This window comes from Nyctibius grandis, chromosome 2 (assembly GCF_013368605.1).
Source record: "Nyctibius grandis isolate bNycGra1 chromosome 2, bNycGra1.pri, whole genome shotgun sequence".
NCBI lineage: Eukaryota > Metazoa > Chordata > Aves > Nyctibiiformes > Nyctibiidae > Nyctibius > Nyctibius grandis.
In genome coordinates this window covers 109,263,963-109,290,216 of record NC_090659.1, presented here as the reverse complement: position 1 = coordinate 109,290,216, position 26,254 = coordinate 109,263,963, and the positions used below count along the sequence as shown (strand labels likewise).

Below are 26,254 nucleotides of genomic sequence, written 5' to 3'. Positions count from 1 at the left end.
GTCACCTTTTAAAAAAGCCAGAGTTCATGAAAATGTGGTGTCATACTGTCATTGGAGAGAGATGTAAATTCTAATAGCCATCATGTGTGCTATTCCCATCACACTGACCCACATCAGGTGGGCTAGTCTAGGGCAAACCTTGAGACCCCTTTTTGGGAACCACTTCTGTCCTTCCCTTTTGCAATGGCAGGGGGTGGAACAACATGCTCGGTTCTCTCTGCTTCTTGCTGCTGTGTGCTTTCTTACCTCAGGCAGAGCAGCACGTGCTGTGGAGAAGTGCTGTGACTGCTGCAGTGGTACTCTTACTTTGTGCTGGTTTTGGCTCTAAATTTCTCTGTGTCTTGCAAGGATCCTAGCAATTGTAGAACCCGCTTTCTTCCTCCCCTCCCTCATGGAAGAGAGCTCTCCAGAATTTCTACTAAGCCCTGTTATTGCTGATATAGATTGGCTGCTTGCTTGGTTTTACAGCATTCCCAGTAGTCCTTGCGAGGTACTGATTGCCTAATTCTTCTTTTGGTTGAAGCTGTTCTTAGCAGAAAATTAGAGCTGAGAAGTAGAGTGACATACAGCAGGGAAGATACAAAGGAGTGAGTTAGTTAAAAGTAGAAGAGCAAGGAAGAAGGAGAGGTGAATTTGATGCATATACCAGTCTTTAACTGATGTTTGTTAATTATACGGACGAAAACTTTACATTTCTGTGGTACTTCAGGCTATTGTGGTGGTAGCTTTAAGCACTGGGTAGTATTCCATAAGTCTCTTCCAGACATGCAAGGGAATACTTACTTGTTTCAGAATGTTTTGTTGTTTTGACATATTTTTTTTTTTTTCTTGGAACCCAAGTAACCAGTACATTTTTCTGTAGTATTGACTTAAGAGTTTAGTGAACCTTTCTGTGAGCCAAGTTGGCAGAACTATGCTGGGTTGCATTGATGTTGCTCAGGAGCTAACAGGTACCTTCTAATGTCCAAGTGATTGGCATCAACTACTGAGAATGTAACCCTGACTCCTCATGGGAGGATGGCTGCATGTGTTCCCACTCATACAGCATCCTTGGCAAGGGAGCTGCCTGTTCATCAGGCCTATGCGCATCAGCATCTTATTATGCAGTTGGGTTTTTTTTCACCTGAATAAATGTTCATATGAACTCTTGTAATGCACTTTGCATGTATAAACACAAATGTGTAGGTCTGTACAGCTGCATGTAATAGAGGAGAAGGAGCTTGTATCGGGATGGGGAAGAGGGAACTGCAAGTCTCTGAGGAACACCATAATTTCTGTAATACTTCTGTTCTTAAAGCTCACCTTAGGATCTGAAGTATTGCTGTACATGACTACACAAACTGCTGGTGAAGCACAGTATTTTCTGTGCTGAGAAAACCCTCAAAGGCAAGTGGGGGGAAAAAAAAAAAACAAAAAAACAAACCACAAAAACAGAAAAGAGGATGAGTGGAGAGGAGGTTTGAAATCAGACTCTAAAACAAACCAGAAGCTAATGCCACTGTGCCATAGTCAGACACATGGCTCATGCTATGCTTCTGTGGGGGTTCTTGTTCATAATACTCTGTTTTGTTTTGTAGCTGCCAGTGTCTCCACTTTGCTTACACGAACTGAAGTACGTAGCAGCTAAAATCAAACTTGTCTTATTTAATCACTAGTGTGCTTTTATTATAGGACTTCTGCAAGCAAGGATTCCATTTTATAAAGAACAACTCCTTGAAATCAAACTTGTTACTTTTTATGCCGTTCATGTTACAAACGGAAGATTTCAACTGTTGTAAGCTTGAGGTGGCTGAGTAGTAGAAAATTGAAGGTATCCATAAAGGCTCACTTTCTTCTATAAGCCACTTAGTCAAAACTAGTGTTTGTCTGCTTTATTAGTAATAGCTGCTAAGTATATTTTAGTGGATCACAGATGTAGTGGTTGCATGCTGTAGTGACTTTTTTTAGTAGATGCATTTTTATTAATGTTGGTGCAAACCATAGTCAAAGCAAAACTTCAGTGGGGAAGTTGGTTGCAACCATGGAAGATCACAGCTCTATCCCTTTTAGAGTTTTTCCTTTGATTTGCAAATCTGTCATTGAGCCTAAAGGCAGCAGCATATAATTCAACTTTTTTTTTTCTTCCGCCCCCAAAATTTATCCACATCACACAATACAGTAAGAAACAAGATTTTGAGTAATGAAATGGGTTGTGATGTTTCAGCACTGGAGGCAATTAAGAGTAGGCATGAACTTTCTTAAAGGAGGTGTTTTTTTTTGTGGGAGCTACCTCGCTCATTAGAAGGAAATCTTCTCACATGGGCTGTTAACATGAAGTGAAGTGAGTCTTTACTCCCTTCTTTCCGTATAAATGAGTTTTCTGGGTAGTGAATTGTTGCTCTAATAGAGACCTAGCCTTTGGAAACTAAGAAGGCCAAAAGAAAGCAAATTTAACTCTACTACAAATGTAAGGTGGAAACCCAGAATTTTGTTTTACCACCTTCCAGTTTGGCATTAATCACTTGTATTCATTTCTCTGGACCTTCAGCCTGAGTACAGAGCTGGGCTGTGCTGAGGAGGCTGAGGCATGGCTATAGGTTGTGTTTGGATTCTTCAGGGGTGGTGGACTAGTCAAATCTGCAAAGGTTCATATCAAATGTCTACTGGAAAACCAAAATGCCCAGTGGTAGCCTGTGGGTTTTTTCAAGCCACTATTAAAGGTTGCAGTTAAAGGCATTCGTTAACTTTACGTGAGATTGACTCTTTAACTGACTTACACTTCTGACTGTTGGAAACTTAAAGAATGGCTACTTGGTTGATGATGGACTTGCCTCCTGATAACTGGTCTTGTTCTTAATACTGAAGGTGATCACCTGCTGTGAAGCACGTATGAATTACTCATAGAGTGTGTTTGGGCACATCTTGGCGGGGCACAATACCCAAATATTTCAGTGGCAGCAGCTGAAACTTTTTTTACTTGTCTAAAACATGATTCTAGCATGGGAGTGATTCCTTATTCTTTAGGTTTCACTTAGTATCTAAAATAGAGGCTTCCTGTTGCATAAAGACAAGGGGGTCGCCTGCATGCAGGCGTTTAGGAGTGTTAAGTGAATTAACTAAGAGCGTGAAGATAAAGTGGATGCTTTTAAAGCATGTTAAATACTTCTGTGGATGCTCTCCATTTAGACATAAAATGGCTTTAGTTCCCTTAGCTTAATCCTCCTTCAAAGGGGATTAAGCTAAAGTGAACATACAGCAGATTAAACTCCTGTGTGGACATTTACGTGAGTTAACTTATCTTCTAGTCCCTGAATGTCCTTCTACGCCATGCCCTTCAGGATGGTTTAGGAAGTGATGGAGCTGTTCAAGCTTTAGTAAAGCTATAACTGATTTGAGTATCTGGAATTCAGTATTTCAGAATAACCAGCGCACTCCATTGAAAAGGATAATACAGAGTCTCTCAACAAATAGCTATCTTTTGAAAGCATCAACAGCATGTGGAGGAGATAATGGGCTAATGATGAATACACATATACACAGGCTTAGAACATAATGGACTGAATTATTTTTGACCATTTAATGGCAAGCTAGCATATCAAAACTGTCTTGATGTTTTTCCATAATGTAATAGTAGCATATAATCACAGAGAGATTGGGGTTGGAACAGACCTCTGAAGGTTGTATAGTCCACTCTCCCTGTTCTAGTAGGGCCATCTAGAGCCAGTTGCCCAGGACCATGTCCAGTTGGCAATCATCCTCTTGTCAGGTCTTTGAAATTTGCCTTTTCTGAGATGTGCTTCTGAACCAAAGGACCCTGGGTGGATCCTGCCCCACTTCAAGTCCTGGTGCACCCCGTGGGGGTTGACAGTTGGGTAACATGGCAGAATCTGTGCCTTTGTAGCCATAGAAACAAGAAAGCTAAATTGTGTCCAAATAAATTGTAGCCCATGAAATCTGTTTTTGGGGTGTGTTATGTAACTGTGATAGCAGTATGTGGGCTTTGGTAGCAGCTGCAATGCTAACAAACTTTAAAATAGAGCATTTCTCATGTATACAGCCTTTTTTAGGCTTTCATAGGATCACAGGATAGCTCAGGCTGGGAGGGACCTCAGCAGGTCTCTGGTCCAACCTCCTGCTCACAGCAGGTCAGCTCTGAGGTCAGACTGGGCTACTCAGGGCTTCTTCCAGTCAGGGCTTAAAAAAATTTGAGGAAGGAGACTGCACAGCCTCTCTGGGCAACCTGTGCCACTGACTGACTGTCCTTATGGGGGAAAAAAGCTTCTCCTTATATCTAGGCTGAGCCTCTTACGTTTCAGCTTATGACTGTTGTCCTTTGTCTTACTGCCTTGCACCCCTGTGAAGAGCCCAGCTCTGTCTCCTCCTTGATCTTCCCACAGGCACTGGGGGCTGTGCTCCAGCCCTACCATCTCAGGGGGCTTCCACTGAAATCCATCCAGTTTGTCAAAGTCTGTCGGGTATTGCTGGGGCTCAAAACTGGATACAGTATCTAAATAAGGGCTTTCTTGGCTTACTGTCAGTTCTGTACTTTGAGAAATTGAGCACCATCAGCACCGTGTGAAAACTGATCTTGGGAAGAACTGGCAGTCCTCAGGACAGGTTCTTAAACACCTTCTCTCCTGAAGGGTGGAAGCTTTCATTTCCTTAATAATCACTCTTCAGGACCTGACACAAGTGATGATTCATATTTGTCAGGATAACCAGCCACTCTGCTTGGAGCAGCTGGATGCAGAGGCAAAGCTAAGCCAGGGTGCAGGGGCTTCCGGGATCCTCAGCAGCCATGATAACAGGGTGAGCTGTGCTCCCTTCTCATGTAGTCCTGTTTCGCCAAAGTGTCAGCAGGAACTGTACAGCCTTTTATTTTAAGGGGACAAAGAGTTTTCTAGAAATGCTCTTTTGAACTTAGGATTTGACTTATTCTGTGCTTCCAGTTCTGGTGCTTTGTGTGTGGCTTTTTTGTTGGCTAAGACTAAAAACCATGATTTAACACTTACCAGGATAAATGTTTGCAGTGTGAATGCTGCTTTTTCTTTAAAGGTGCCCTTAGGCAATGGGAATTTGGGGTGAGGAAGTACCTTCTGTTTGGGTGGTCTGTTTGACCTTATTGAAACAAACTCTGCTCAAGACTCTCATTTTCAGGCTTCTTCTTTTGCCAGGATGTTTGTCCAGGTATGCCTGTACTTCTACTGCAAATGTTTGTGGCGCTGCCTGAAATTCGTGGTCAGGAAATTAACAGGTCGATGTGAATTGCAAAGGATCTGTTACAATACCAAACCTGGAGCTGCCAGAACTATGAAAATAGGTAACTGCAAACTACTTAGTTCTGCATGCCTTTGTACCTTTCTGCATGTCCTAAAAATAGTGTGACTTCATTCTTATGAATAAATAAATAAATTATTAAATGAATCCAATATAAACTTAGCTTGTCTGACATGATGCTTTCAAATACTCTTCTCTTACAGAGGCATCACTGAAAGCTTCAAAAAGTAAGGTGAGTGAAAGATCCCATCATTCATCTTTTCTGTTGTGTCCTGTGTAGTTGGTATGTTCAGTCTGCTGTTTGCTCACCCCAAAAAATCACTTTAAGTTTTGATGTGATTTTACATTAAAACCATCTTCTACTGAAAAGGGTCTTGTGTCTGCAATAGCAGGTGATCTTGCAAAGTCAGGGAGTGTCCTGTGCCCCAGGGACAGGCACACTGTGGCACTGATGGAATCAAGGGGGCAACAGGCCATGGTGGAGATGACAAGGGCGATATGTTGTAATTTGGGGTTTCTTGGCTTGATTCCTCATCCTGTCTTAGAATTTCTGTAGTCTGCAGTAAGTCACTTACATACTTTACACCTCAGGTTTTTTGTCTGCAAAGCAGGGATAAAAGAGGCCAAAGGCAGCAGTACCTGGATAGCCAAGACAACTTTGTTCTCTGCTTTCCTTTTAAGTACACTAATGGAGAAGAGCCTCTGCCACTTCATGCTTTCACCGTAGCGCTGGTTGTGCTAACCTAAATTCTTCTCACGAAGCATTTGTGTATATGTTAAATAGTATCATTCAGCCGTTCATTTCTCTTTGGCACGAGAATCACTGATGTTGAAAAGCCTACCTCAGCATTAGCAAAAATGACATCACATAGCTCATAGTTCAGCGTGGTGCTTCCAAATGTATTCCTAGCACAAACAGAAAGGCAGAATCTTTATTTAAAAGCCTGCATCTGGAGTCAAAGCACCAGAAAGTTCAACCTCTTAATTTTTTGGTAGGCATGTTGATTTTTGAATACTGAACTTTCAGGGGCATCTCTACAAAGTGCAATGACATGCAAGAGAAAGGAATAATGTTTTACTGTGTTACTGCACCATGTTGGGAGAGGGGTCGTCAAACACGGCTAGCAATTCCAGTGTAATTGGGTGGATGGTCTGAAGCTGCTTCTTGATCAAAGGCCTCAGTGCAGATCATCTTCACTGGCAGCTGCCACAGAAATGTGATAGACTGACTACAATGGCATGGCAAAGCGACTCGAGTTCTTATAGGGCTAGTGCTCTGAAACTAGTCAGTAGGGTTGAATAGACTGGAAAGGTGTGTGTATATATTGAGTTGGGTCTTCTGGGCTCTTAATCTAGAAGCTTTTGGGTATCAAATTTACCATTGTTAACTTCTATTGAATAATAGTGTCCATAAAAATTAATATGTGCTTAAAACCTCTTTTTAGCGGCTGCAAACTTCAGTAAGTGTTCACCCTGATGCTATTGAAAAAACTATAGATGACATCATGGAGCTGAAAAGGATTAATCCAGATATAAATCCACAGTAAGTTCATGGTTTCCTTACAAAACAAATGGGAATTATTGATTTTTTTTTCAGTGCCTAGGTCCATGGAGAACTGGTTCTCCATAGCTATTGTGGCACACAATTTGAAGATGAATTCTGTCTCTCAGCATAAAACTCCAACTTAAGCTTTGCTGTCAAAAAGCTGATGCAAAAATGAATGATCTTTTATGGTGACTGTAATAGGCAAGTCCTGAATCTCTTTATCTAGCTGCTTCTGAATCATGCTGTCTTAGTATATTGTTGATGCATTGATTTATGGGGTCCACTTCCCCAGGGATAAAATACCACCAAGGCAGGTAGTCCTGGCAGTGACAGTGATGGCTTCTTAGTAAGGCTGTATACAGTCATTAGAGTAGGGAAGAAATCATCCTGTTGTAACTGATATAACCGATATACTGGTTTAAATTTTAAAACTGCCTTTAATGATCCAAACACAAGTTTTAACGATACAACATAGCTGATATTCTTTTAATGCTACAAATGTTAGTGGTAAGAAGAGATTGGCAACAAACCATTATAATTTGCAAGTGTATATTTCAAGAGTATGTGATAACACTTTTGTGGTTGCCTTACTTCTGAGCCCCTACCTTAAGGCACAAGATAGTCTAGGTCAGGAATCGGTGGGAGAAATGTTGAGGGTTGTATTATTCAGGTGATCAGTCTGAGGTTCACTCCTCTTCCCAAACTTGAAATTGAGGTACATAATCCAAAATGGGCATCCATAAATTGATAGCTGCTTTTCTTTTAAGTGGTCAGCAGTGTCAACAGGTAAGGTGGTCCTAAGGTCTTGCTGCAACAGCAAAACCCAAAAGCTTAGTTGGAAAAATAAGATTTTTTTTTTTTTTTTTTTTTTTTTTTGTCTCAATACAAGAATGACCCCCCCAGCCCTACCCCCCAGTGAAAAGGACAGTAACTGACTAGTCGTAAAATGGGGCTTCACTGATCATAAAGGAAGTAGAGCACACTGGGTGTCTCTGTAACTTGAGAGACAACTGTTGTGGACAATGACCACTGTCCACCTGGATTGAAAAAATTGTGACCCAACCATTAAAGAAGGGAAGAAAACAAAGAAAACACCTAATTCTCATAGATGAGAAGCCCTGTGAAGTTCTTCTGGGAGTGGGCCCAGAACTTTTCCAGGAGGGTGATGAAAGAGCAGCTGCTTCAAGTGGATGTGAGGCCGTGCTGAGAGGCTGCCCATCTGAGGAGTGTGTCACAGCTCTGGTGCTCTTGTATTGTACGGGACACTGATAGCTGAAATTCAGAAAGAAACTCAGCGATGGCAAAATTAGTAAAGGTGACACATGAGGAAAAACTGCAGGATGTAAATGTGCACAGCTCAGAGCCTGGCCTGTGGACATCAGTAACTGCAGCATTAGTAGTCAGGCTGATTCAAGTACTCACTTCTCAGTGTTAAACCCTTGGGTAACTGGGTGGAATAATTCCAAGAAAAAAAACAAGGAATTCATTAAAATAATATTTTGTATGACACTGGAGATCACCATCTGATTCTCCTCATGGCATTGCCTTTGGCCTCTGAAGAAATGCTGTCTTCCAGAAGAGAGCAAGCACAAAGGTGCAAGTGACTTCTGTTTGCATGCATCAGGTCCCCGAACCTTAAGTGACATTTTGAGTGATCTGGTCCTATTAGTTAAAGAAACAAACAAACGAAAAAACCCTAAACTAGTTTTTATTTAATTCAGGTGATGTTCATATCCTTAGCACAGAACAAACGCTTAATCGTTTTGGACTAGAACCCATGCACTCAACACTTCATGGGACTGACTGTTTCACACCCCACCCCCCCAATTTGGTGAAATATCTCTTTAAAACAGTGAGAAATAAGGGCCTGGGATGTGCAAGGTGGTGCCACATACATAGAAACACACCCTGCCACTAAATTGCTCCTGATAGTAAATTAATCATAGTTCTGCTAAACTTTAAGTGTCTGCACTGAAGTTTTACATGTGAGCCATTTATTTTATACAAATTTTTTCTGGAGAAACTTCAGCAAAAGCAGGTCAGCTATTTCTTTAGACAGGATTAAGGAAAAATCCATTGGCTTGCCTAGTCTTGAACTTAAAAAAACCTGCATCCAAACTGTATTGTTCAGAAGCTCTGACCTTCCCTTGCATAGTAGAGACTTGAGATGTCCTAGGGTAAGGACAGGGGGCCGTGTGTCATACTATATGTTTCTGCAAATCTGTATGCAGTCATTTTTGTTACTGTAGCATCTTTGCATCCCAGGGGTGTTTGCACTGAGCTGTTCTTGAATGCTGTGGGCTGCCACGATCATCTGTCAATGCCTCTGAGATAACAGTGTATATGTTTAGTGATGGGAGCAAGTAGGTTGAATAACCGGCTGGTGACATGCGCAGTCCATGAGATACTGCCAGTTTTGGACTTGCCTCCATCTCGTGGAGCACCTGGAGCTGGGTGAGGTGGGGTGCAGGCCCAGGCAGCTTGCTCCTGTGCTCTGAGAGCTGCCACCGCCAGCACAGGGGTGGCAGGGAGGAGGCATGGGGCATCAGCAACTCACCCGTGTCCTCTGCTTGGTGCTGCTGAGGCAAGGAGGAGAGCAAAAGCTTAATGAAAAGGAGAAGTGGGGAAACTAATTCCCCCCTGTCCTCCTTGAATAACACTGCACAGAGCATTTGACTGGCTTTAGATAAAATGCAAGCATGGCTTGCTTTCTATATGTCATGCAACTTGGAACTTAAAATTATATTTTTTTCTCCCAATATAAAATTGCTCTGCTTTGTCACTGCCTGTGGTGTTCTGCTCTAAGCTATTCTGAGGTTATCGAGTAGTTTAAAACATTGTGGCTGTGGTTTAGTGATGTACTACAGCAATTCACATGCAGTCATCAGGCTTTTCAGCTTTCTTTGAAATACAGCCTTTCTGTAAAACTGTCGGGTATAGCAAGTGAAGCATGTTTAAAACAAACAAACAAAAACCCCAAACAGCAAAGGAGGGAAAACACTGCATAGGTTATTCCATAAAGGTTATAGCCACAAATAGCATGCAATTATAGCAAGAGAAATGGCCTAATGATGACATCTCTGATTCTGTAGATTAATCTCAAAAGATAAGCATTGAAGCTCAGAAAATTTAACAATATGATAGAATAACCAAAATGTTTCAGTACATCAAACAAGACAGACGAGGAACCTGTGCAGCTTAATATCAATGCAGCCTGTGTTCTGCAGAGGAATGAGGATACGGATCTAACTGTGCCCTCTGAATTCATACTAGGCATTCAATTAATTTCAGACATTATTTAAAATTAAAGGGTTTATTCCCATATATAATTAAATATTTTATGAGTTGTGTACTGCATAACTTGTATTTAATATTAAAAAATCTTAATCTAAAACTAAATAAGTCTTTGTAATTTAAAGCCTTGGAAGCCGCATGTTTGGTGGGGTTTTTTGTTTTGGTTTTGGGGTTTTTTTTGCGTTTGGCTTTTTTTTTTTTAAATGATGCATCATGAAATGTAAAAAGGAAATGTAAAATCTGCATTATAATGAAAAGAGAGCCATTATGGTGATTCTTAACATGAGACTGGGGAAAAAAAAGCTGCCTAGAGGCAGATCTTTGAACTATATTACTTCGGGTTTTCAGCATCTTTATGCGAGCTTTTGTGGCATGGAAGCAAAATGAGTATTTTTAGCTTTTTTGCTGAGTTCCCCCACCCCGTCACCCCTTTTTTAACTTCACATCTCTGGTCTTAGGGTATTGTTTGAGAAGCTGCCATTTGAATGAGAGGAAAGATTCAGTGATGTGCTTGTAGTAGGTGTTCAATGCAGGTGTGTATAGTTACAATGAGATTTCAATGTGTGAAAACTCACACTTCAAAGATTTTTAAAATCCCCAATTTTATTATCTAAGGAAGGTGCTAAGTAAGACTATGCATTTCACAAGGCCTTGTTTAATGTAATACTGATCTCTTGGAAATTCTCCCATTGTAATTAAAGCATTAGACTATCAATTAATTGATGTAACATTACTCATATGAATTAAATGAGTATGTACATGGTAGTGTTGTTTCAGGGTTAACATATGATTGAGCTGGATTATGTTGCTCCTTCTACCCCCACCTCAGGCTGGGAATATCTCTTCAGGCATGCCTGCTGCAGATTGTGGGGTACAGAAATCTGATTGCAGAGGTTGAAAAGCTGCGCAGAGAGCCATATGATTCGGAGAATCCCCAACATGAGGAAATGCTTCTCAAGGTAGGTGCTTAAGAGGTACTTATAGGGCATCCTTCTTTCATGCCAGCTCCAAATGGCTTGGTTTATAAACCACTTTAAAACATCGAGAGGTATTGTTGCCTTCCTCTATCATGTACCTGTTTTAAGACTAGGCTATACAGCATATTAATCTAGTCTGGGTGTAACACCTGCCAAGCAAGCAGCTCATTCGCTGGTTGATGAATGCATGTCCCTTGGCTGGACTATGCCTAGGCACTGGGTACCCAGCTCTTACTGCAGATAACAGCTCTGCACTGTGAGCTGTGGAAAAATAGACATATGTCCTATTTCAGTGCACATTTCTTCAAGACGAGGATATTTTTCTCTCTTAACCAGAATAACCATTTTTTTTCCTCAGTTTCTTGGATTTTTGAAGACATTGTCTGTGTATCCCAGTGGCAAACCTCTAGCTTTCATCGTGTGGGATGGAAGGTTGGGAGACAATAAATTACATATTTACATTTAACAAGTATATTTTCCAATGAAAACAAAATGAAACCATTCTTTACATAATACATGCACAGTGATGAAAACCATACCGGTTGAGTTTTACATACTTAATGCTTTCAGGAAAGCCTTACACTGGAGCAGATAAAAAAAGTATTTTTTTAGGAAGATGATCTTGAAACCATAAGCAGAGGGAGAGCTAGAGAGTTCTTATCTTAGAAAGGAATTGAGGAAAGAATAAAGGGGGTGGAAAATAGTCTAATAGCAAGTCCCAATATTTCTTCTGGTCCTATAGCTAGTGCAATATGCTTCAGAGAAATAGCAAGTAACATAGAACAGTGATATATTAGCTTATCTACAAGCAAAATGCCTTCTTAGAGAATTTTCAGAGATCTTACAAAAACATACCACTTTTTTTTTTTTTTAATTTTTTCAACAAAAAATATTGCAAACTTAAACACTTCCTTTGCTTCTGTCCCCAGTCAACTTTGTTTGTTGGGATTTTTACAGCACATGAAGATGAAGCTGTTTTCCACACTGCAGTTTGCAGTGTGGTGCCTTAAACAAGTTACAGTGGGAGCTTCTGGAAATGTTACCTTAGTTACTTGGGCTTCCAGGCACTTCCAAAAATCCCAGTAGGCCTCTTATATAAGCACTTAGCAATGCAAATAATTGTTTCTTAAAAATGCCTCAAATGGTCAAAGAGCTCCTGTTACGTATCTGGAAAGCTGTGTTTAAAGATTGGCTCCTTGCTGGGAGATGGGAGTCTGGCCAAGGAAGAGTCAAAATCCAGAGCTGCTCCTGAAGGAGTGCTCTAGCCACCAGGTAGGATGGGGCAGATCGACTCTTCAAGTCCTGCCCCAGTTCAGCCAAAAGCACAAATTTCTGCGGGTAGAGTGGGCTTTAACTAAAAGGACACGCAGGTTTACCCAGTGAGGAAGCCTGTGTCTTGGAGGTGGGAGATCCAGGTGCCTACAGTGTTGGTCCCTGAAAATACCAGGTACCTGGCTGCAGGTTTAACGAGGGCCTTTGGCTCCAGGAAAGCATTCCTAAATGCATTGGGCATCTACACTGCCTCTAGAGCAAGGAGATGGGTCTGCGGATGGGATCACAGGTGAAAAGCACTGAGGAGCTGTCTGTGGTCTCCTTCCTGGCCACCCAGCCTGTGAGGGCCAGGTCCTGGTTCTTAGATGCTCCTGAGAAAATCAGCAATGATGTGTAGTCCCGTAAGTGCTTTAAAAACATAACTGCAGGAGAACAAAAGCAGAATGGAAACCAAGCATTTGTCTGAGGGGAGATTAAACAGTGCAGCTTATGCTGTAAAATTCGGAACGTTGTAGACAGTATCTTTCACCATCTGTACCCTGTGTATTAGCACTTGTTTACAGCAGGCGTTTTGCTTTTGTGAATTCTCGTGTCAAACAAAAGTATGTCCAAGGGTTTAATTCAGTTTCCAACCCACACTGGGGAAGAATAGGCCGGTTGGTTTTCATTCCTTCTAGATATTCTGCTAAGTGATCTCTGCAGTGAGTAATTCGAGTACCTAATGTCTATCATTTATTCATGTTTACCAGGAGGGCACTTTATGAATGAAAGATTAACTTAATGTGATTGCACTAATGAATAATACTGTGTTTACTGTCAATGGATGAACAAGAAAGATAGCAAATATGATCTAAACAATGATGCTTTATGCAGTCATTACAAAGTGAAATCATTAAAGTTTTAACCTTCCTAAGGCACTTCATTTTAAATGCAGTTAGAATTGCTAAAATTAATACAATTTCCTGGTTGTTTATTTGGGAAATGTGCATACAGTTCTTTCCCTTGGGTAAGCTTTGTCGAAGTGCATTGCTTGAGGCCCTACTTGCCAATTCATGGTTTATGGAGAACACCTGATTTCTTAATATACTTCGGAAAGGGTGAATTTGTGATATGGCACATGAGGTGTGTGGAAAGGTGTGTATTTGTCAGACATGTCAATTTAGGCTGCTTTTATGTGCCTAGCAACATGATATTTAGGCATGAAAATCACTGGACCAGTGCAGCTGAGTGGATTTGTTCCAGCTGAGGATCTGGCTTGTTAAATCACTTTGTCCTTATGCTATGTGAGATCAATGAATGATTCACCCCTTAGTTAAATATGAAGGTGGCACATGCTATTCTTGTATGGATGGGTTTTTTTCTATTCTCCACCATCCTTTTCAGCACTGTGGTAGCCAAGTCAGCACTCTTGATTTATAACCCTTCCAGAGACTTGCAAAAGATGCCGGAGAAAAGATTGCTGCAGAGCCTCAGGGACCTGAGGGCTGATTGCCTGCTGCTCTGTCAATGATTTACAACCAAATTCCAGCCCGTTCCTGTCTCTGTGCTTATGGAGGCAGATGCTAGTTTGTCACACAAAGCGTGAATAAAACAAGTCCTTGTGCAAGACGTTACAGCAGCTGTCGATAAGGTCAGATGGGCCTTGTAGGGCTGAAACCGTCTGCAATACTTAAGAGTGGTTTAGGATTTCCTCCCCACCCTCTTCACCCCCAGGAATTTGACTTGATTTCATGTTTGGCTTGCTGGGATAGCAATGCAGTGATGTTACATCAGAATTTAGCTTGGTTTAAAAAGAAGAAAAAGCCATACTAATGTGTGGAAGTTTAATTATGTTTTACCTGTAATCTTTCTAGTTGTGGAAATGCTTGAAGTCCAATTCGCCACTGAAAGCTCGAATTTCGAAGCAGTGGTGTGAAATTGGTTTCCAAGGTGACGATCCTAAAACAGACTTTAGAGGGATGGGTCTTCTGGGCTTATATAACTTGGTGTAAGTATGTTCCTCTGTAGATGGGTTTATGTGTGTCTGAAGTCATGAAAAGCAGCATTACTTGCAGATTTTTAGCAAGTCTGTGGAAATAACCTGTAAAAGTGTTAGGGACTTCATATAAAAAACCTGAAAGAATTTATTTGCTAGCCCAGTTTTTGGAGGGTTTATCTTTTCGAAGGGGATCTCCTTTCTTTCAGTATTCCTAATTCAGCTCATTAATATCACTTGCTAAGCCCTTTTTTTTTTTTAGTTTTGCTGTGACACAGTAAGTTAGCTTCTTGTGGGAAGAGAGTGCTGTAAAGTATATTTGCACCAATATATAGATCTCCTTAAACAAAATGCCCTGGAAGTGGGTAGGTGGAAGGGTTATGTTACTGCTCAGCTTTCTTGTTTGGGAATTTCACGCTGAATTCTTAGGCAAAACACTTGAAATGCAGCCACAGATGGCAGACTTCTGTAGTTGGACTACTTATTCCATTTCTGTCAATACCCGAAATTAAGCAGTGAGTTTACATCACTGTTCCCTCCGCCTCACGCACAGCAGGAGTTGGTACCATATATGTGGTTGGTAATTTGGGAACTGATCGATGCCTGTTATTTCCTCCAGCCCTTGTATCTACTGCAAGTAGTTACGTAACTTAGAAACATTTGATAAAAATAACCTCTCCCTATGAGGGCAAAAATAAATATTTTCTGCTTTTACAGATGGAAGGACATAAATCATCTACCACCTGTATGTTGTTCTCTAGCAAAGCTCAGTTGAGGATCTGGACTCTTGACTCTGGCTTTGAACTTCCATTGGAGATGAATCTCTACAATGTGTTTCATTTCTTAGTCTCCTGTGATGACTCTTATCTTGCTTAATGAATCTGCCAGATCAAGAAGCCTGAAGTGCTTTCTCTTGAGCTCAGCAGCCAACATGCTCTAGTAATAGGCAACTGATTTTCTGTAGGGTGGGTAGAAAGGGGACTCTGGTAATGTACGTTAACTAACCGCTTATAGGATTGCACTTGTAATTTGAGGCTGCTTTTATCTTTCATTTGGGGCACCCTAGTGGTAGTTTAATGAATTTAACAAGTTAAATGCTACTCATGCCACGTAACGCATGTAGTGACCTTTAAAAGGGTGTGTATGGACAGCTTAGTGTGGCTTCAGGTGCTTCTTCTGTTGTGTTTCTTTAACAATTAACTCTAAACATATATATCTGCAGGTATTTTGCCGAATGGGACACTGAGATAGCTCAGCAAGTTCTCTCTGATTCTCTTCAGCCTAAATACAGGTAATGCTTGAGAGAGGAGTGTACTGTCTTGGGGAGGGGGCTGGTTTTTTGCTTTCTGCTGGGCGTATGCTTGGGTATTGGCACATACAAACTTGTATACTGAATCTTAGAAATAGTTAAACTTAGTGTTAAATGTTTTCACTTAACTTCTAATTTCAAGTGATTTCGTATTTTTATTTACTTTTCTTTTTGTCTTTTCATAATGAAGGGAAGTCACTAAGAAGGAACTAAGGTATTTTTTTTTCTTTTCTCTTAGTTTTATGAGACCCTACATGTAAATAAAGATCAAACTATACTACAATTTGGCATGTTGCAACACCAGGAGATCCATATTCTTTTCTCTAAAGTTAAACCAAATGTAGCTGATGGTGCAACATTGGGTACATACGAGCATGCTTATATATAAAGAATGAAATCAACCTCACTTATGTAGCTAAAGCACTATATTTTAGACCTATTTAGTACCACTAACAAATTTTGGGTGACTTTTACCTGTAGTCTAAGCCGTACCACTATGGTCACAGCAGCTGTGACTGACTTGATAATCAAAAGTAGCCTAGGCCAAGGGTTTGTTAGCACAGTTGAAGAGCCACTTGATTCATAATCACGTATTCTGGTTGCCTTCACTAATGGCGAGTCTAATCTGGCTAGTCCAATGTCCTGAGTGTTGAGATGAGGTACCTTCAAGTGGCAAAAATTCTGTGTTGTGAACAGTTTGTGAATACGAGATTTATTCCATAATTGCTGAAGGGGGGCAGAAATGCCTCGTAGCCAGTTACATAGTAATCAGTTGCCCCAAATGACATTTTTCTTTTGCCAGTAGTGCTAGATATTTATATAGCAGGTCCACATCTGAATCCTGTGAAGCTTTTGATCTCTTCAGTATTTTATGGCTGAGTTCCCAATGGTAATTATGTGCCAAAAAGTACTTGCAGGGTTGGGGGGGGATGTAAACCACAGACTTTGAGCCTGAGAGTCAGCCCTCAAATTTAGTTTATCTGGGGTTTCTTTTATATATTGGCATTCACTCTCTTCCTACGAGCATCCCCCACAATTCCAGTCTTGCCTTTATGTATTGCGTTGCCCACGGATGATTTTTATTAACGTAGGCTGATGAACAGGGGCCATCACGATGCTTAAGCAGTGTTATAGAAAACGGCCAAGGTTTTCGTTTAACTGAACTCTTACAGGGGAAACAGAACTATACTACCCAGATGCTGAGTGTTCAGTGCTGGGGCTGTGAAGCAGGGAATCCCGTTAGTGTTCTTCATTTACATGTTTGATTACCAAGGACTGTCTTGGAGTGCTGTGTGAGCATGTGCAATTTCTATCCTTTGAAAGAGTGTTTGGTAGAAGATAGATGCTGCTGGTGGTGCTTGTGGTGTTCTTCTGGTGTGGCTGCTGTGCCAAAACAGCCGTGCTGGTTTCTGATGTGATCGTGATCAGTGTAGTTTCTATCTCTGAACTGTATTGCTTGTCAACATCCTATATATGCCACCTTTAATATTCAACATTTGCTTGAGGTCTTTTAACTGATGTTATGCCACACCCTACAAAGATGGCTAAGATTTTAGAGAATGAAAGCCATTTAAGAGAAGTTTTGTGCTTATATGTGCCACCTGGTAACAGCTGGGTCAGGATGGGTATGAACTTATTAGCATCTTTAATACTTAATGGCAACAATTTTTAAATACCATATTTATGTGAAGTTCAGGGGATTGTCTTTAGCGTAATATGTACTTATTGTAATTCGAGTATAGTCCAAGAAAGACCCTTTCACCCTGTAATTTGGGATCTAAACCCTGCAAGCTCTGATTTGCCTTACTAAGGCAAAACTCTCACAGCCCACTGGATAGGGGAGTTTCCCTGCATGCTTTTAGCCACTGATAAATGCAGGCAGTGATTTCTGCTAAACTTGCTCCATTCGAGTAGGTACAGTTAAAGCCTGGTTAGTGGGATGTCGGCTGACTGGTTGCATCAGGCAGCTCTTTTAAATGAAACAGAAATTTAATCTAGAAATAAACAGTTCCCTGAGTAATTCTGTTTTAAGGGAGGGACCCCCTGTGTCCTTGAAAAACCTCTGCATTATTGTACCAAAAAACAGGAAATACTGTTCCTTAGTTTTGGCTGTTGTGTGGTTTCCAGTTTGGCTGGACATAAAAACTGTCTAGCAGAGGATTATTTTTCATGTTTGCCTCCTCAGGTGAATCATGCCTCCAGTGATGAGTGTCACGTAGATCTTCAAGAACACAAAAGGCTAAAATAATCTTTGATTAGTTAAAAGAAATGTGACATTTTCAACTTTTTGTGTAGCTTAGACTTAACTGAGGTAGATCATCCTCGTGGTCAGTGTAGAAAATAACTGGCTTTTACTGAGAGCATTGATGTAGGCACATACTTTGTAACGATGAGACAAATTTATCAGCAATGGTATAAAAAGACTTGAAATGGGCGACTGTCTGCGAATGTTATAATATCAAAGAAATTGAAAGAAAATATTTGTCAATTAGCAATGCATGGCAATATCTGGATTTTTTCTTTTTCCACCCCCCCTCCAGCCAATTCAGCAAAGCCGAATGGGAGAAGAAAAAGTTTGATAAGGCAATCGGGTAAGTTAAAAATCTTTTTAAAGCTGCCACAAACACAACAGTTAACAATGATGCTGTATATTTGAGGGGAAAAAGGTGTTTCCTGGTCACTTTTTAAAGGAAATTTCAGTATACATTCTAACATGTATTGTCTTAACCAGACCTTGATTTTGGTCAAAGATCACAGGAAAAACAGTTTGAAGTAAGATTTAGGAAAAATAACCCCAAAATGCTGTAGGAAGGAGAAGCTTTCTTTCTGTGCTATGAATAGTGCAGTGATTAATACCAGTTTAATTCTTCTTAAGACATAATGTGATCAAGTTTCACTTTTTATTGTCAGAGACAGGTTCTGATCTGCTTTCAGGAAAGTATAATAGGAAAGAAATAGTAGTGAGGTTTGTTTTTCTTAAGCAGTGGGTTTGGTATAGCTGATCATTAATGAGTATGGAACTGGATGTTCCTTATGAGTGTATCTGAAAATCTGTAATACAACATTTTAATGCCCTTATTTCATTTTTTCTGTGAAACTTGCCATTAGGCCTCATGTTGCAGTTCACTTCTGGATTTTTTTTTTTTTTTTCCTCCTGAAATATGTCAAAGGGAAAAAAAAAAGGTATTTCAGTTTGCTTGATAGAGATAATTGAAAAAATACCTAGGATAATCTACAGAAGACAGCTGTGTTTAGAGGAGGAAAAAAAAATCACTGAATAACTAAACAAGCTTGCTTTTATCGCTAAATGTCCGTGTGGGACATCATGTTTTCTTGGGAAACAGTCACTGCCAGAAATATCAAGCTCTTTATGCAACAGGCTCACAAATTAAGAAATAACTTCCAATTTCTGACTTCTGTTGTGCCTAAATATACTTCCCTTGTTGATATCTCTTTAACATGACAGGGTTTAGCTTCATTAGTCTGATTTTTCTTGTTTCTGTTTCCAGCACGCTCTGATTTAGATTCTTGCCTGTTTTCTGGCCTATGTATCTAGTTCTGTTAGAAAGAAATCGGAGGTGACTCAGCTGCATCTTTTTCACAGGCTTTTTAGCCATATGAATATCTTTATAGGACTGATTGTTGAAACCTGATGTTCCTAACTGTGGGTAATGAATTCCAGTTGGGCAGATGGGTTAAAATAGCAAATGATGGGTCACCCTGCAGACACAGCCGCTCTGTGGAGTGCTTGCCCTGTGTCAGAGGTGAGTGCAGGAGCACAGGGATGCCTGGGCTTGTTCTTATTCTGTAGGAATGAATCTGTGCTGCTCCACTGAAAAATGCTGGCACAGTGATGAAACTCCTGTTTTCACTGTGACCATATGTTTCACGAGGGAAGCACTGCCATTAGAGTGTACAAAGCAGGCAGGATAAACGTTTTTCTTGTTTTCCACCACCCCACCTTGGAAGCACACGAAGGAGAGAATTAATACACCTCACTGGCACACAATCTGCAGTGTTAGTGTCATCAGTGTTTCTTACAACATGCTGAAAGATGACAAACTCCACAAATGCTGCTTCTTTTTCTTACAGCTATTCTTTTGCTATTGTGGGCATTAACATAACAGACCTCGCATACAACCTGCTCGTGAGTGGAGCTCTGAAGACGCATTTCTACAATGTTGCTCCAGAAGCACCAACACTAACTCACTTTCAGCAGACATTCTGTAAGTGGTGGCGGGGCGGGGAAGGCACTACATATTTTGTACTCCTCCTAACGCTTTTGTACTACTCAGACTTATAAAAAAAAAAAAAAATCATCTCCTGCTGACACAGCACAGACACTATCATGCTAGTCTTGCTCTCCTGTCTTTAGGATACTGAATTGGATTCAGTTCTTAGTTGTGATGGATGCCACTACCAAACCAAGGGGTAAAACAAACAAAACAAACAAAAACACAAACAAAAAATCTTCAAGGGCCTGAACAAGTGATCTTCCTATCTTCTTAGACTGGTTTTAAATAACAATAAGAAACTAAAGGTCCTTTAAAGAGTTTATGGAGATTGCTTTCCCATAAATCAAACTGTCTTAAGATATCTGCATCTATGTTCAAGCATTACCCTCCACCCTTCAGTAGAGTTGTCCCCCCTCAAAATAATGCTTTCCTAGCCCTTTCCCCTGTATTTACACATCCCTTCTACAGCACAGACCTGCTGTCCATCCTTGCACAGTGGGAGCAAAACATCTAATATTTTTCAACGTATAGTCAATCAACTGATAACAAGAAGCCAGGCTGCACTCTTTTCCACATTTACGAGAATTGCGAAGGGTTTGTTCTTTTTTGTTTGTCTATTTAAGTAACAGTTTTATTGTTTTTCTTATTGCTTAACTGGATAAATGGCAAATATTAGTGTCCTGTGCGTCTCTTTCACTGAATAGTATAGGCTTTTCAGAACAAGGATGCTGTTTAATAAAACTCATTCACCCAAAATCCCATGTAGGCAGATGATATGTTGTAGCAGGGCTCTCCCTTTTGTGGTGGTTTCTGGGTTGCTGCCCTAGATAGACTGGCTGGTAGGAACTCCAGGCAGCTTAGCTGCTAGGCTCTTGTCTTTGGTGGTGGTTGGCTTGATAATTACGTAGATACTTATCTGTCTTTTTTTATCCACTTATGCATCTTCATGTCATCTTTTCATTGGATGGTTTACTCTGTCTTTTTGACAAATTCCTGATGTGCCCATGGCCTGTGAACAGATGTGTCTAGTATGATTTGTTTGGCTCCCATATCTTCATATCTTGTTCTTGGTTCTGGTTTCTTGTCATGTCTAAAATCCCCCACCACTGAATCTGGGGGGTCGAGGGGGAAAGAGAGATGTTTCAGTACCTTTACAATATCTTCTTGTCATTGCCAAAGTCTTGGCTGCAGGAGGGACTGTTCTACTGACCAGCATGACCAGTCCATCATGACAACACTAGAGGGAGAGCTGATTTTGACAGCTCTTCCCTCTACAGCCTGTGCAGGTACGACTTATGAAGTGGGATAAAACTTGTATGGGTCTCTGGTGTAGTAATGGGCCAGTAAAGGTGGTGGATGTTCCTGCAACACTCTGCCTGCCATCCTAGGAAAAACTTGAGGTTATCTAATGGACTTTATTGTAGAGAAAGCATCAAGAGAAAAACTTTCCTGGAGCAAGGATGATTCATCCAGAGATTCTGTTGGAGTCTGACAAATCCTTGCTCTTATGCTCTTGCAGTTTCTCTGCTCTCCCTGCCTCAGTCATCCTAGGTTTCCTTCAAATTTACTTCAAACCCAGACACCATTAGGCTGCATTAAATGCCTACAGGCTGCCTGACTGAAATGGAAAGTCAAAATTACATTGCCCATCTGGCAGCCTTGCTGGTAGAGGAGCACAGTGGTTGTACTGCATGGACGTCCTAAATGCTGATCCACCACGTAGCCTCATCTGCACCCTTCTTCTCCCTCAGGCCACGGGGATGCACGTGAAGCTGAGAATTGCATTTGGCCCACTTCTCTTGGGCTCTGTTGCCTTCTCTGACTGTAAAAGCAATGCATGAAACTGCATTGCTCAGTAACGCACTCAACATGGTAACTGCAGAAATACAGATGGTACCTCTTGGAAATCTCCTGGATTTTGGAGGGTGAAGATCTAACTGTTTTACATTTTATGTAGTGATTTTTTTTTTTAAAAGGTGTTTTACTGAGCTTTTCTTTGAAAGTAACATCTCTTGGAATGAAACAGCCTGTGGCTGCTTAACATACCTTTTGAATTAAGTTTCTCAAATTGATGATGGGGGAAAAAATATGACTATGCAAATATACCTTGAAATTTAAGTTAGAAGCATGTGTGTTGTAATTGTTGTACAACAGAAATAAGTGGATAAAAGCAATTAAGTCTCTTTTACAACAAGCATCCTCGCTTTCTGGAATACTGATAACTTACCTGCACGTCTTTCTGTGTTGGGTTGAAAGCTTATACTTCCTCAGTGGTTCATCTGCTGTGGAAGTTGGGATCAAGAGGTTGGGTCCCGTTTATTGAAGTCCTAGTGTTGGATGTAATGTTTTTCCTGTCAGTGAAACTCTTCGAGTCCAAGGATGGCACAGAACTGAGAGGATAAAGGCCTTAATCAGAGCCTGTATATTAAACCCAATTTGGAATCAAGTTACTGCCTAAAACAGGGATATCTTACCAAAGCTAGTGGTTCTGTATATCACATTATCATTCATCTTTTCAGGATCATAAGTATAAGTGTTAAACAACATTTCCAGCAAGGTCAGGCACACACAGGGTGAAGTTGTGCATAATACAGAAAGGCATCATGGTAACTGTTAAGTTACCTATAAGTATGCTCTTTTTTAGTGAAGAGTAAACAATAGTGCCATGAGGAAGTATCTGTGAGGCAGAACTTGGAGATAAACAAAAACTGGTGGAGCAGCGTCAGCAGCATCTTCCCCTGCTCTTACACTTATTAGTTCAGTGTTTTAGTTAATGTATCCATATGTCAAGACAACTAGTGACTTCTTGCATTTATTGTGAGATCTGCCAATGTATAATATACATCAAACTTTGGGTTTGTCCAAAAAGGTTTTGGTCCTGTCCCTGCATAGTATTGTGAGGTGTCAGACCTCGGTGACCAGGTTTCTCTGTGTAAATCATAATAGTTAATTGCAGGTTTCTTTCTATTTTTGTATGCGATCTTTACATACTGTATTTCTCTTCTACATCTCCTTTTTTTGTTATTTTGTAGGCTACTTAATGCATGAATTCCACAAATTCTGGATTGAAGAGGACCCACTGGACATAATGGAGTTCAATCGTGTCAGAGAGAAATTTCACAAGCGAATCTTGAAACAGCTCCAGAACCCCGAGATGGCTCTGTGCCCTCATTTTGCTGCATCAGAAAGTTTAACCAATATGTAGTTACTCCCTCAATTTTATTTGGAAACACCATCTCACTCCTGTGTTAGACCATCACTAGCATACTGAATGATCATGGCAATTGTATGCATGTTTTTGGTGCAGTATTCATCTATTTTTGTCACACATACTAGATCCCCTTACGCTTCTCTTGGTGGGGATTTCTCATTTTAAATGGATGCTCATATTGCGGCATTATGCAGTGTTACATTCCGAATTGATGTCCAGCTATCAGAGTTTTTCTATTTTTTTTAGACTTTCCTCATAAATTCAGCATCAACAATTGAATTGTATTTCTCTAGCTGTGTTTTTGTATATGTGGAATAAGTAGCTGGATCTTGTATTGTGAAAGCTTTTTAACTTCTTGGTATGTTTTAAGATAACTACTGGCATTTCAAGTGAAATACATGTTTGGACCTCATCTAGAAGATAATGTGTGTGATTTAATCTAATGCAGACAAACACATTCAAGCCCAATTTTCTCCATGCAGCCATATATGCTTAATGCAGAATTAATGAGGCTTATAAGATACAAGTTTCAGTGAGAAGAGTTTATGCAGAATTACAATCAGTTTCCACAGCTGCATGAATACTAAATGGTCTGAGGATGCTAATATATTCACAGTGAACTGCAAACACACTCACAACTACTGGATACTGGTAGGGGCCAAAAATTCTATCATCAGGCTGTTGTCACCACCACCACCATGCTGAAGCATGGTCTAAATTCCTGCACATTCCTTTGAATATACAGGGGTTAATACTTTGTGTCGCATTTTGGAAGGCAACATGATTTGGTCACATTGTACTTGGTGAATTCAGGGGAGTAAAAATCTATATATTTTTTTTTTTAAATTACTGAAAATGTTGCTTTTGTTGTCAATTTGGTTTCTAAGAACTGGGAGAAATAATTGATTAGAAGGTTTAGAGGAAAAACCACCTGTTTCCCACACTACTTATAAAAGGAATTGAAAATGGCAAACTGCCGTTTTTCTAAAAACACAAATGAGGAAAAGTGTCTGACACTAAGACTGTGTAGTATATTGAATCTGCCATGGCATTTCATACCCATGGTATTTTTTACCTTCTAAGCAATCAATTTTAGTCTTATATGTTTGTGTAAATCACTTGCATATGGAGAGTAAATTGAGTAGTGTCCAACTACTTGTGAATTATATGAATAAATTATATGTCATTCTAAGCTGAAGCACTTTGGGTTTTATTTTTGAGATATGCAGTAATACAGATGAAAGCTGTTTTACTTTAATGGATCAGGCAAAAGGGGATGTAACAGCTTTGTGGTATTTCCTTAGTCTGAAGAGTGTCTGAACTTCCTCGGATCAGGTTCTTTATACCTTTTCTAGTTACAGCTTGGGCCGTCGCTTTGTAAGTAAAAAATAAAGCAATGGGAGTGGTTAAAGTTCTTGGGAAATTCCTTGGATTTAAGCCCTCTCATTTCTTTGCTAAAATGTAAGATGGGGATCAGGACTTCTCTTCTGGGCTGGAAACTTGCACTCATTGGGGAGTTAACTGGCAAAACCCTATGGGTGTTGCAATAATTAGTCTTCTCCAATGAAATTGGAAATATGGAACTGGAAACATTAACTATTGCATATTTTGCATGAAAATACAAGGAATAAAAACTGTGCATGTTTAACTTGCTACCATTGATTTTGGAAAGTGGTTATTTATAATCATTAGATATGGAGGACTTTGTGTCACTCTTGAAGCTTCTAAAATAAGTTTCTAGTAACAGTTTTCATTGTTTCAAATTTTAGCATCTCGCTTTCTTTCCCTGCCCTGGTGTTTGAGTTAAATACTTCCTGCAATTTGTTAGGCTGCGCTGGTTTATTTTTAATACTCTGCACTGGAGTTCATGGAGTTGCGGGAGGAAGTGGGGCACAAAGGTCCCAGCTACCTTCTTACTGGTGCAATCCTCTCAGTTGTTATGCCTTGTCTCAAGGTGTCAACTTCAAATAAAATTACAAAATGTCATCTGGCTCTGTGTCAGATTGTGTCACTATAATCTAGCTGCTTTGGGTGATTGTTTATCCTGTCTTGCAGGGAGATTGATTTAATGAAGCTAAGTGTGAAATTCCTCCTCCTGTAGAGCCCCTGCATGCTGGTGCCTATAGCTCTTACCATCCTGCCCACTCGTGCTCCAGCTTTGGCCTGGGACATCCTTGCTTTCAAAATCCTTGTCAAACCTGGGGCAGAGGGTGTTCCTGGTGACTGCCAAATGGGCTGTGCGCTGCTGCAGGAGGATGTCTGTCTGACACTGCCTTCCCTCCTCCCCAGGAACAGCCTCTTACCACGATGTAAACCTAAACTTTTCTTTAAAAAATCAGAGTTTACACTGTTGCTGATACATCTCCAAACTGACCTGTGAGGAACTGGATGCTGCTTCCCCTAGGGAGAAGAAAATGAAAGAAGCATGGAAAAAAAAAAGTATAAAAAGTCATTTCAAGAAAGTAGAATCAATATTTATACTCGCCACAGGGTGCAGATTTTGGTTTAATTCAGAGTAGAGGTGATTTAGTTTGGATCTTTTGAAAAACTTTCCACAGCCTTTTGGTTGCTGCACTTCACCTGAGATCTCTCCCGGAGGCTCCCATGAAGCCGGCCAGATGCCTGCTGCCGGGAAAACATCATCCCTGGCCCTGCATGACACGGGCAGCAAGTGCTGCCTGCCCAGCCTGCAAAGCCCTTTGGCACCTTTCTTTTTTTAACAAGTATTTTTCTCAGGCAAATAATTTACATTGGCAGCGCCGTGCAACCCAGGTGTTGTAAAAAGGCACAGCTGCTCATTTCCTTTGTAAAATCCAAGGTAATGTACTGCTGCTATAGAAAATATGCCTTGCTTTGGGCAGGCAGAGGAAAATATAATCATTGATGAAAACTTGATATTGGCAAGTTGTGTGTGATTTAAAATGCAGAAATGTTTGCTTTAAAGCCAGAAAAAAGGGCCGCTTGGTGTTGTGGTTCTTTAATTCTGTATGTGAGATTACACAAGGGTGACCTGTATTTCTCTGCGTTACAGATTCAGCCATGTCCCGTAGCACCGCGCTTCCTTATGCCAGCTAAGTGAATTCAAATTGTTGCCTGGGCTCCTTCAGCAATGTAGGTGGGCGCTGATTTGTCTTCAGCAAACTCGGAGCTCTGCCAGTATCAGTGAAGCCAGCGCTGTG

The 26,254-nt window shown here is 40.5% G+C and overlaps 1 protein-coding gene across 3 annotated transcripts in view; it reads left to right on the top strand.

Moving 5' to 3' along the window:
* The window catches only part of ELMOD1 (ELMO domain containing 1), a 46,209-nt gene extending 21,541 nt beyond the window's left edge, over positions 1-24,668 (top strand). Inside the window, exons 1-11 of one of the 3 annotated variants that reach the window (XM_068424623.1) lie at positions 1,730-1,810; positions 5,154-5,299; positions 5,460-5,488; positions 6,702-6,799; positions 10,926-11,055; positions 14,199-14,332; positions 15,543-15,611; positions 15,820-15,843; positions 18,170-18,220; positions 19,722-19,855; positions 22,897-24,668. In XM_068424623.1, the coding sequence (XP_068280724.1) occupies positions 5,155-5,299; positions 5,460-5,488; positions 6,702-6,799; positions 10,926-11,055; positions 14,199-14,332; positions 15,543-15,611; positions 15,820-15,843; positions 18,170-18,220; positions 19,722-19,855; positions 22,897-23,069 (987 nt within the window). In that variant the 5' untranslated portion in view covers positions 1,730-1,810; position 5,154 and the 3' untranslated portion in view covers positions 23,070-24,668. Of the gene's footprint in view, positions 1-1,729; positions 1,811-5,153; positions 5,300-5,459; positions 5,489-6,701; positions 6,800-10,925; positions 11,056-14,198; positions 14,333-15,542; positions 15,612-15,819; positions 15,844-18,169; positions 18,221-19,721; positions 19,856-22,896 lie in introns of those variants that run through there. The other 2 variants (XM_068424615.1, XM_068424630.1) reach the window with 2 other exon arrangements.
* Positions 24,669-26,254: the final 1,586 nt, after the last annotated feature.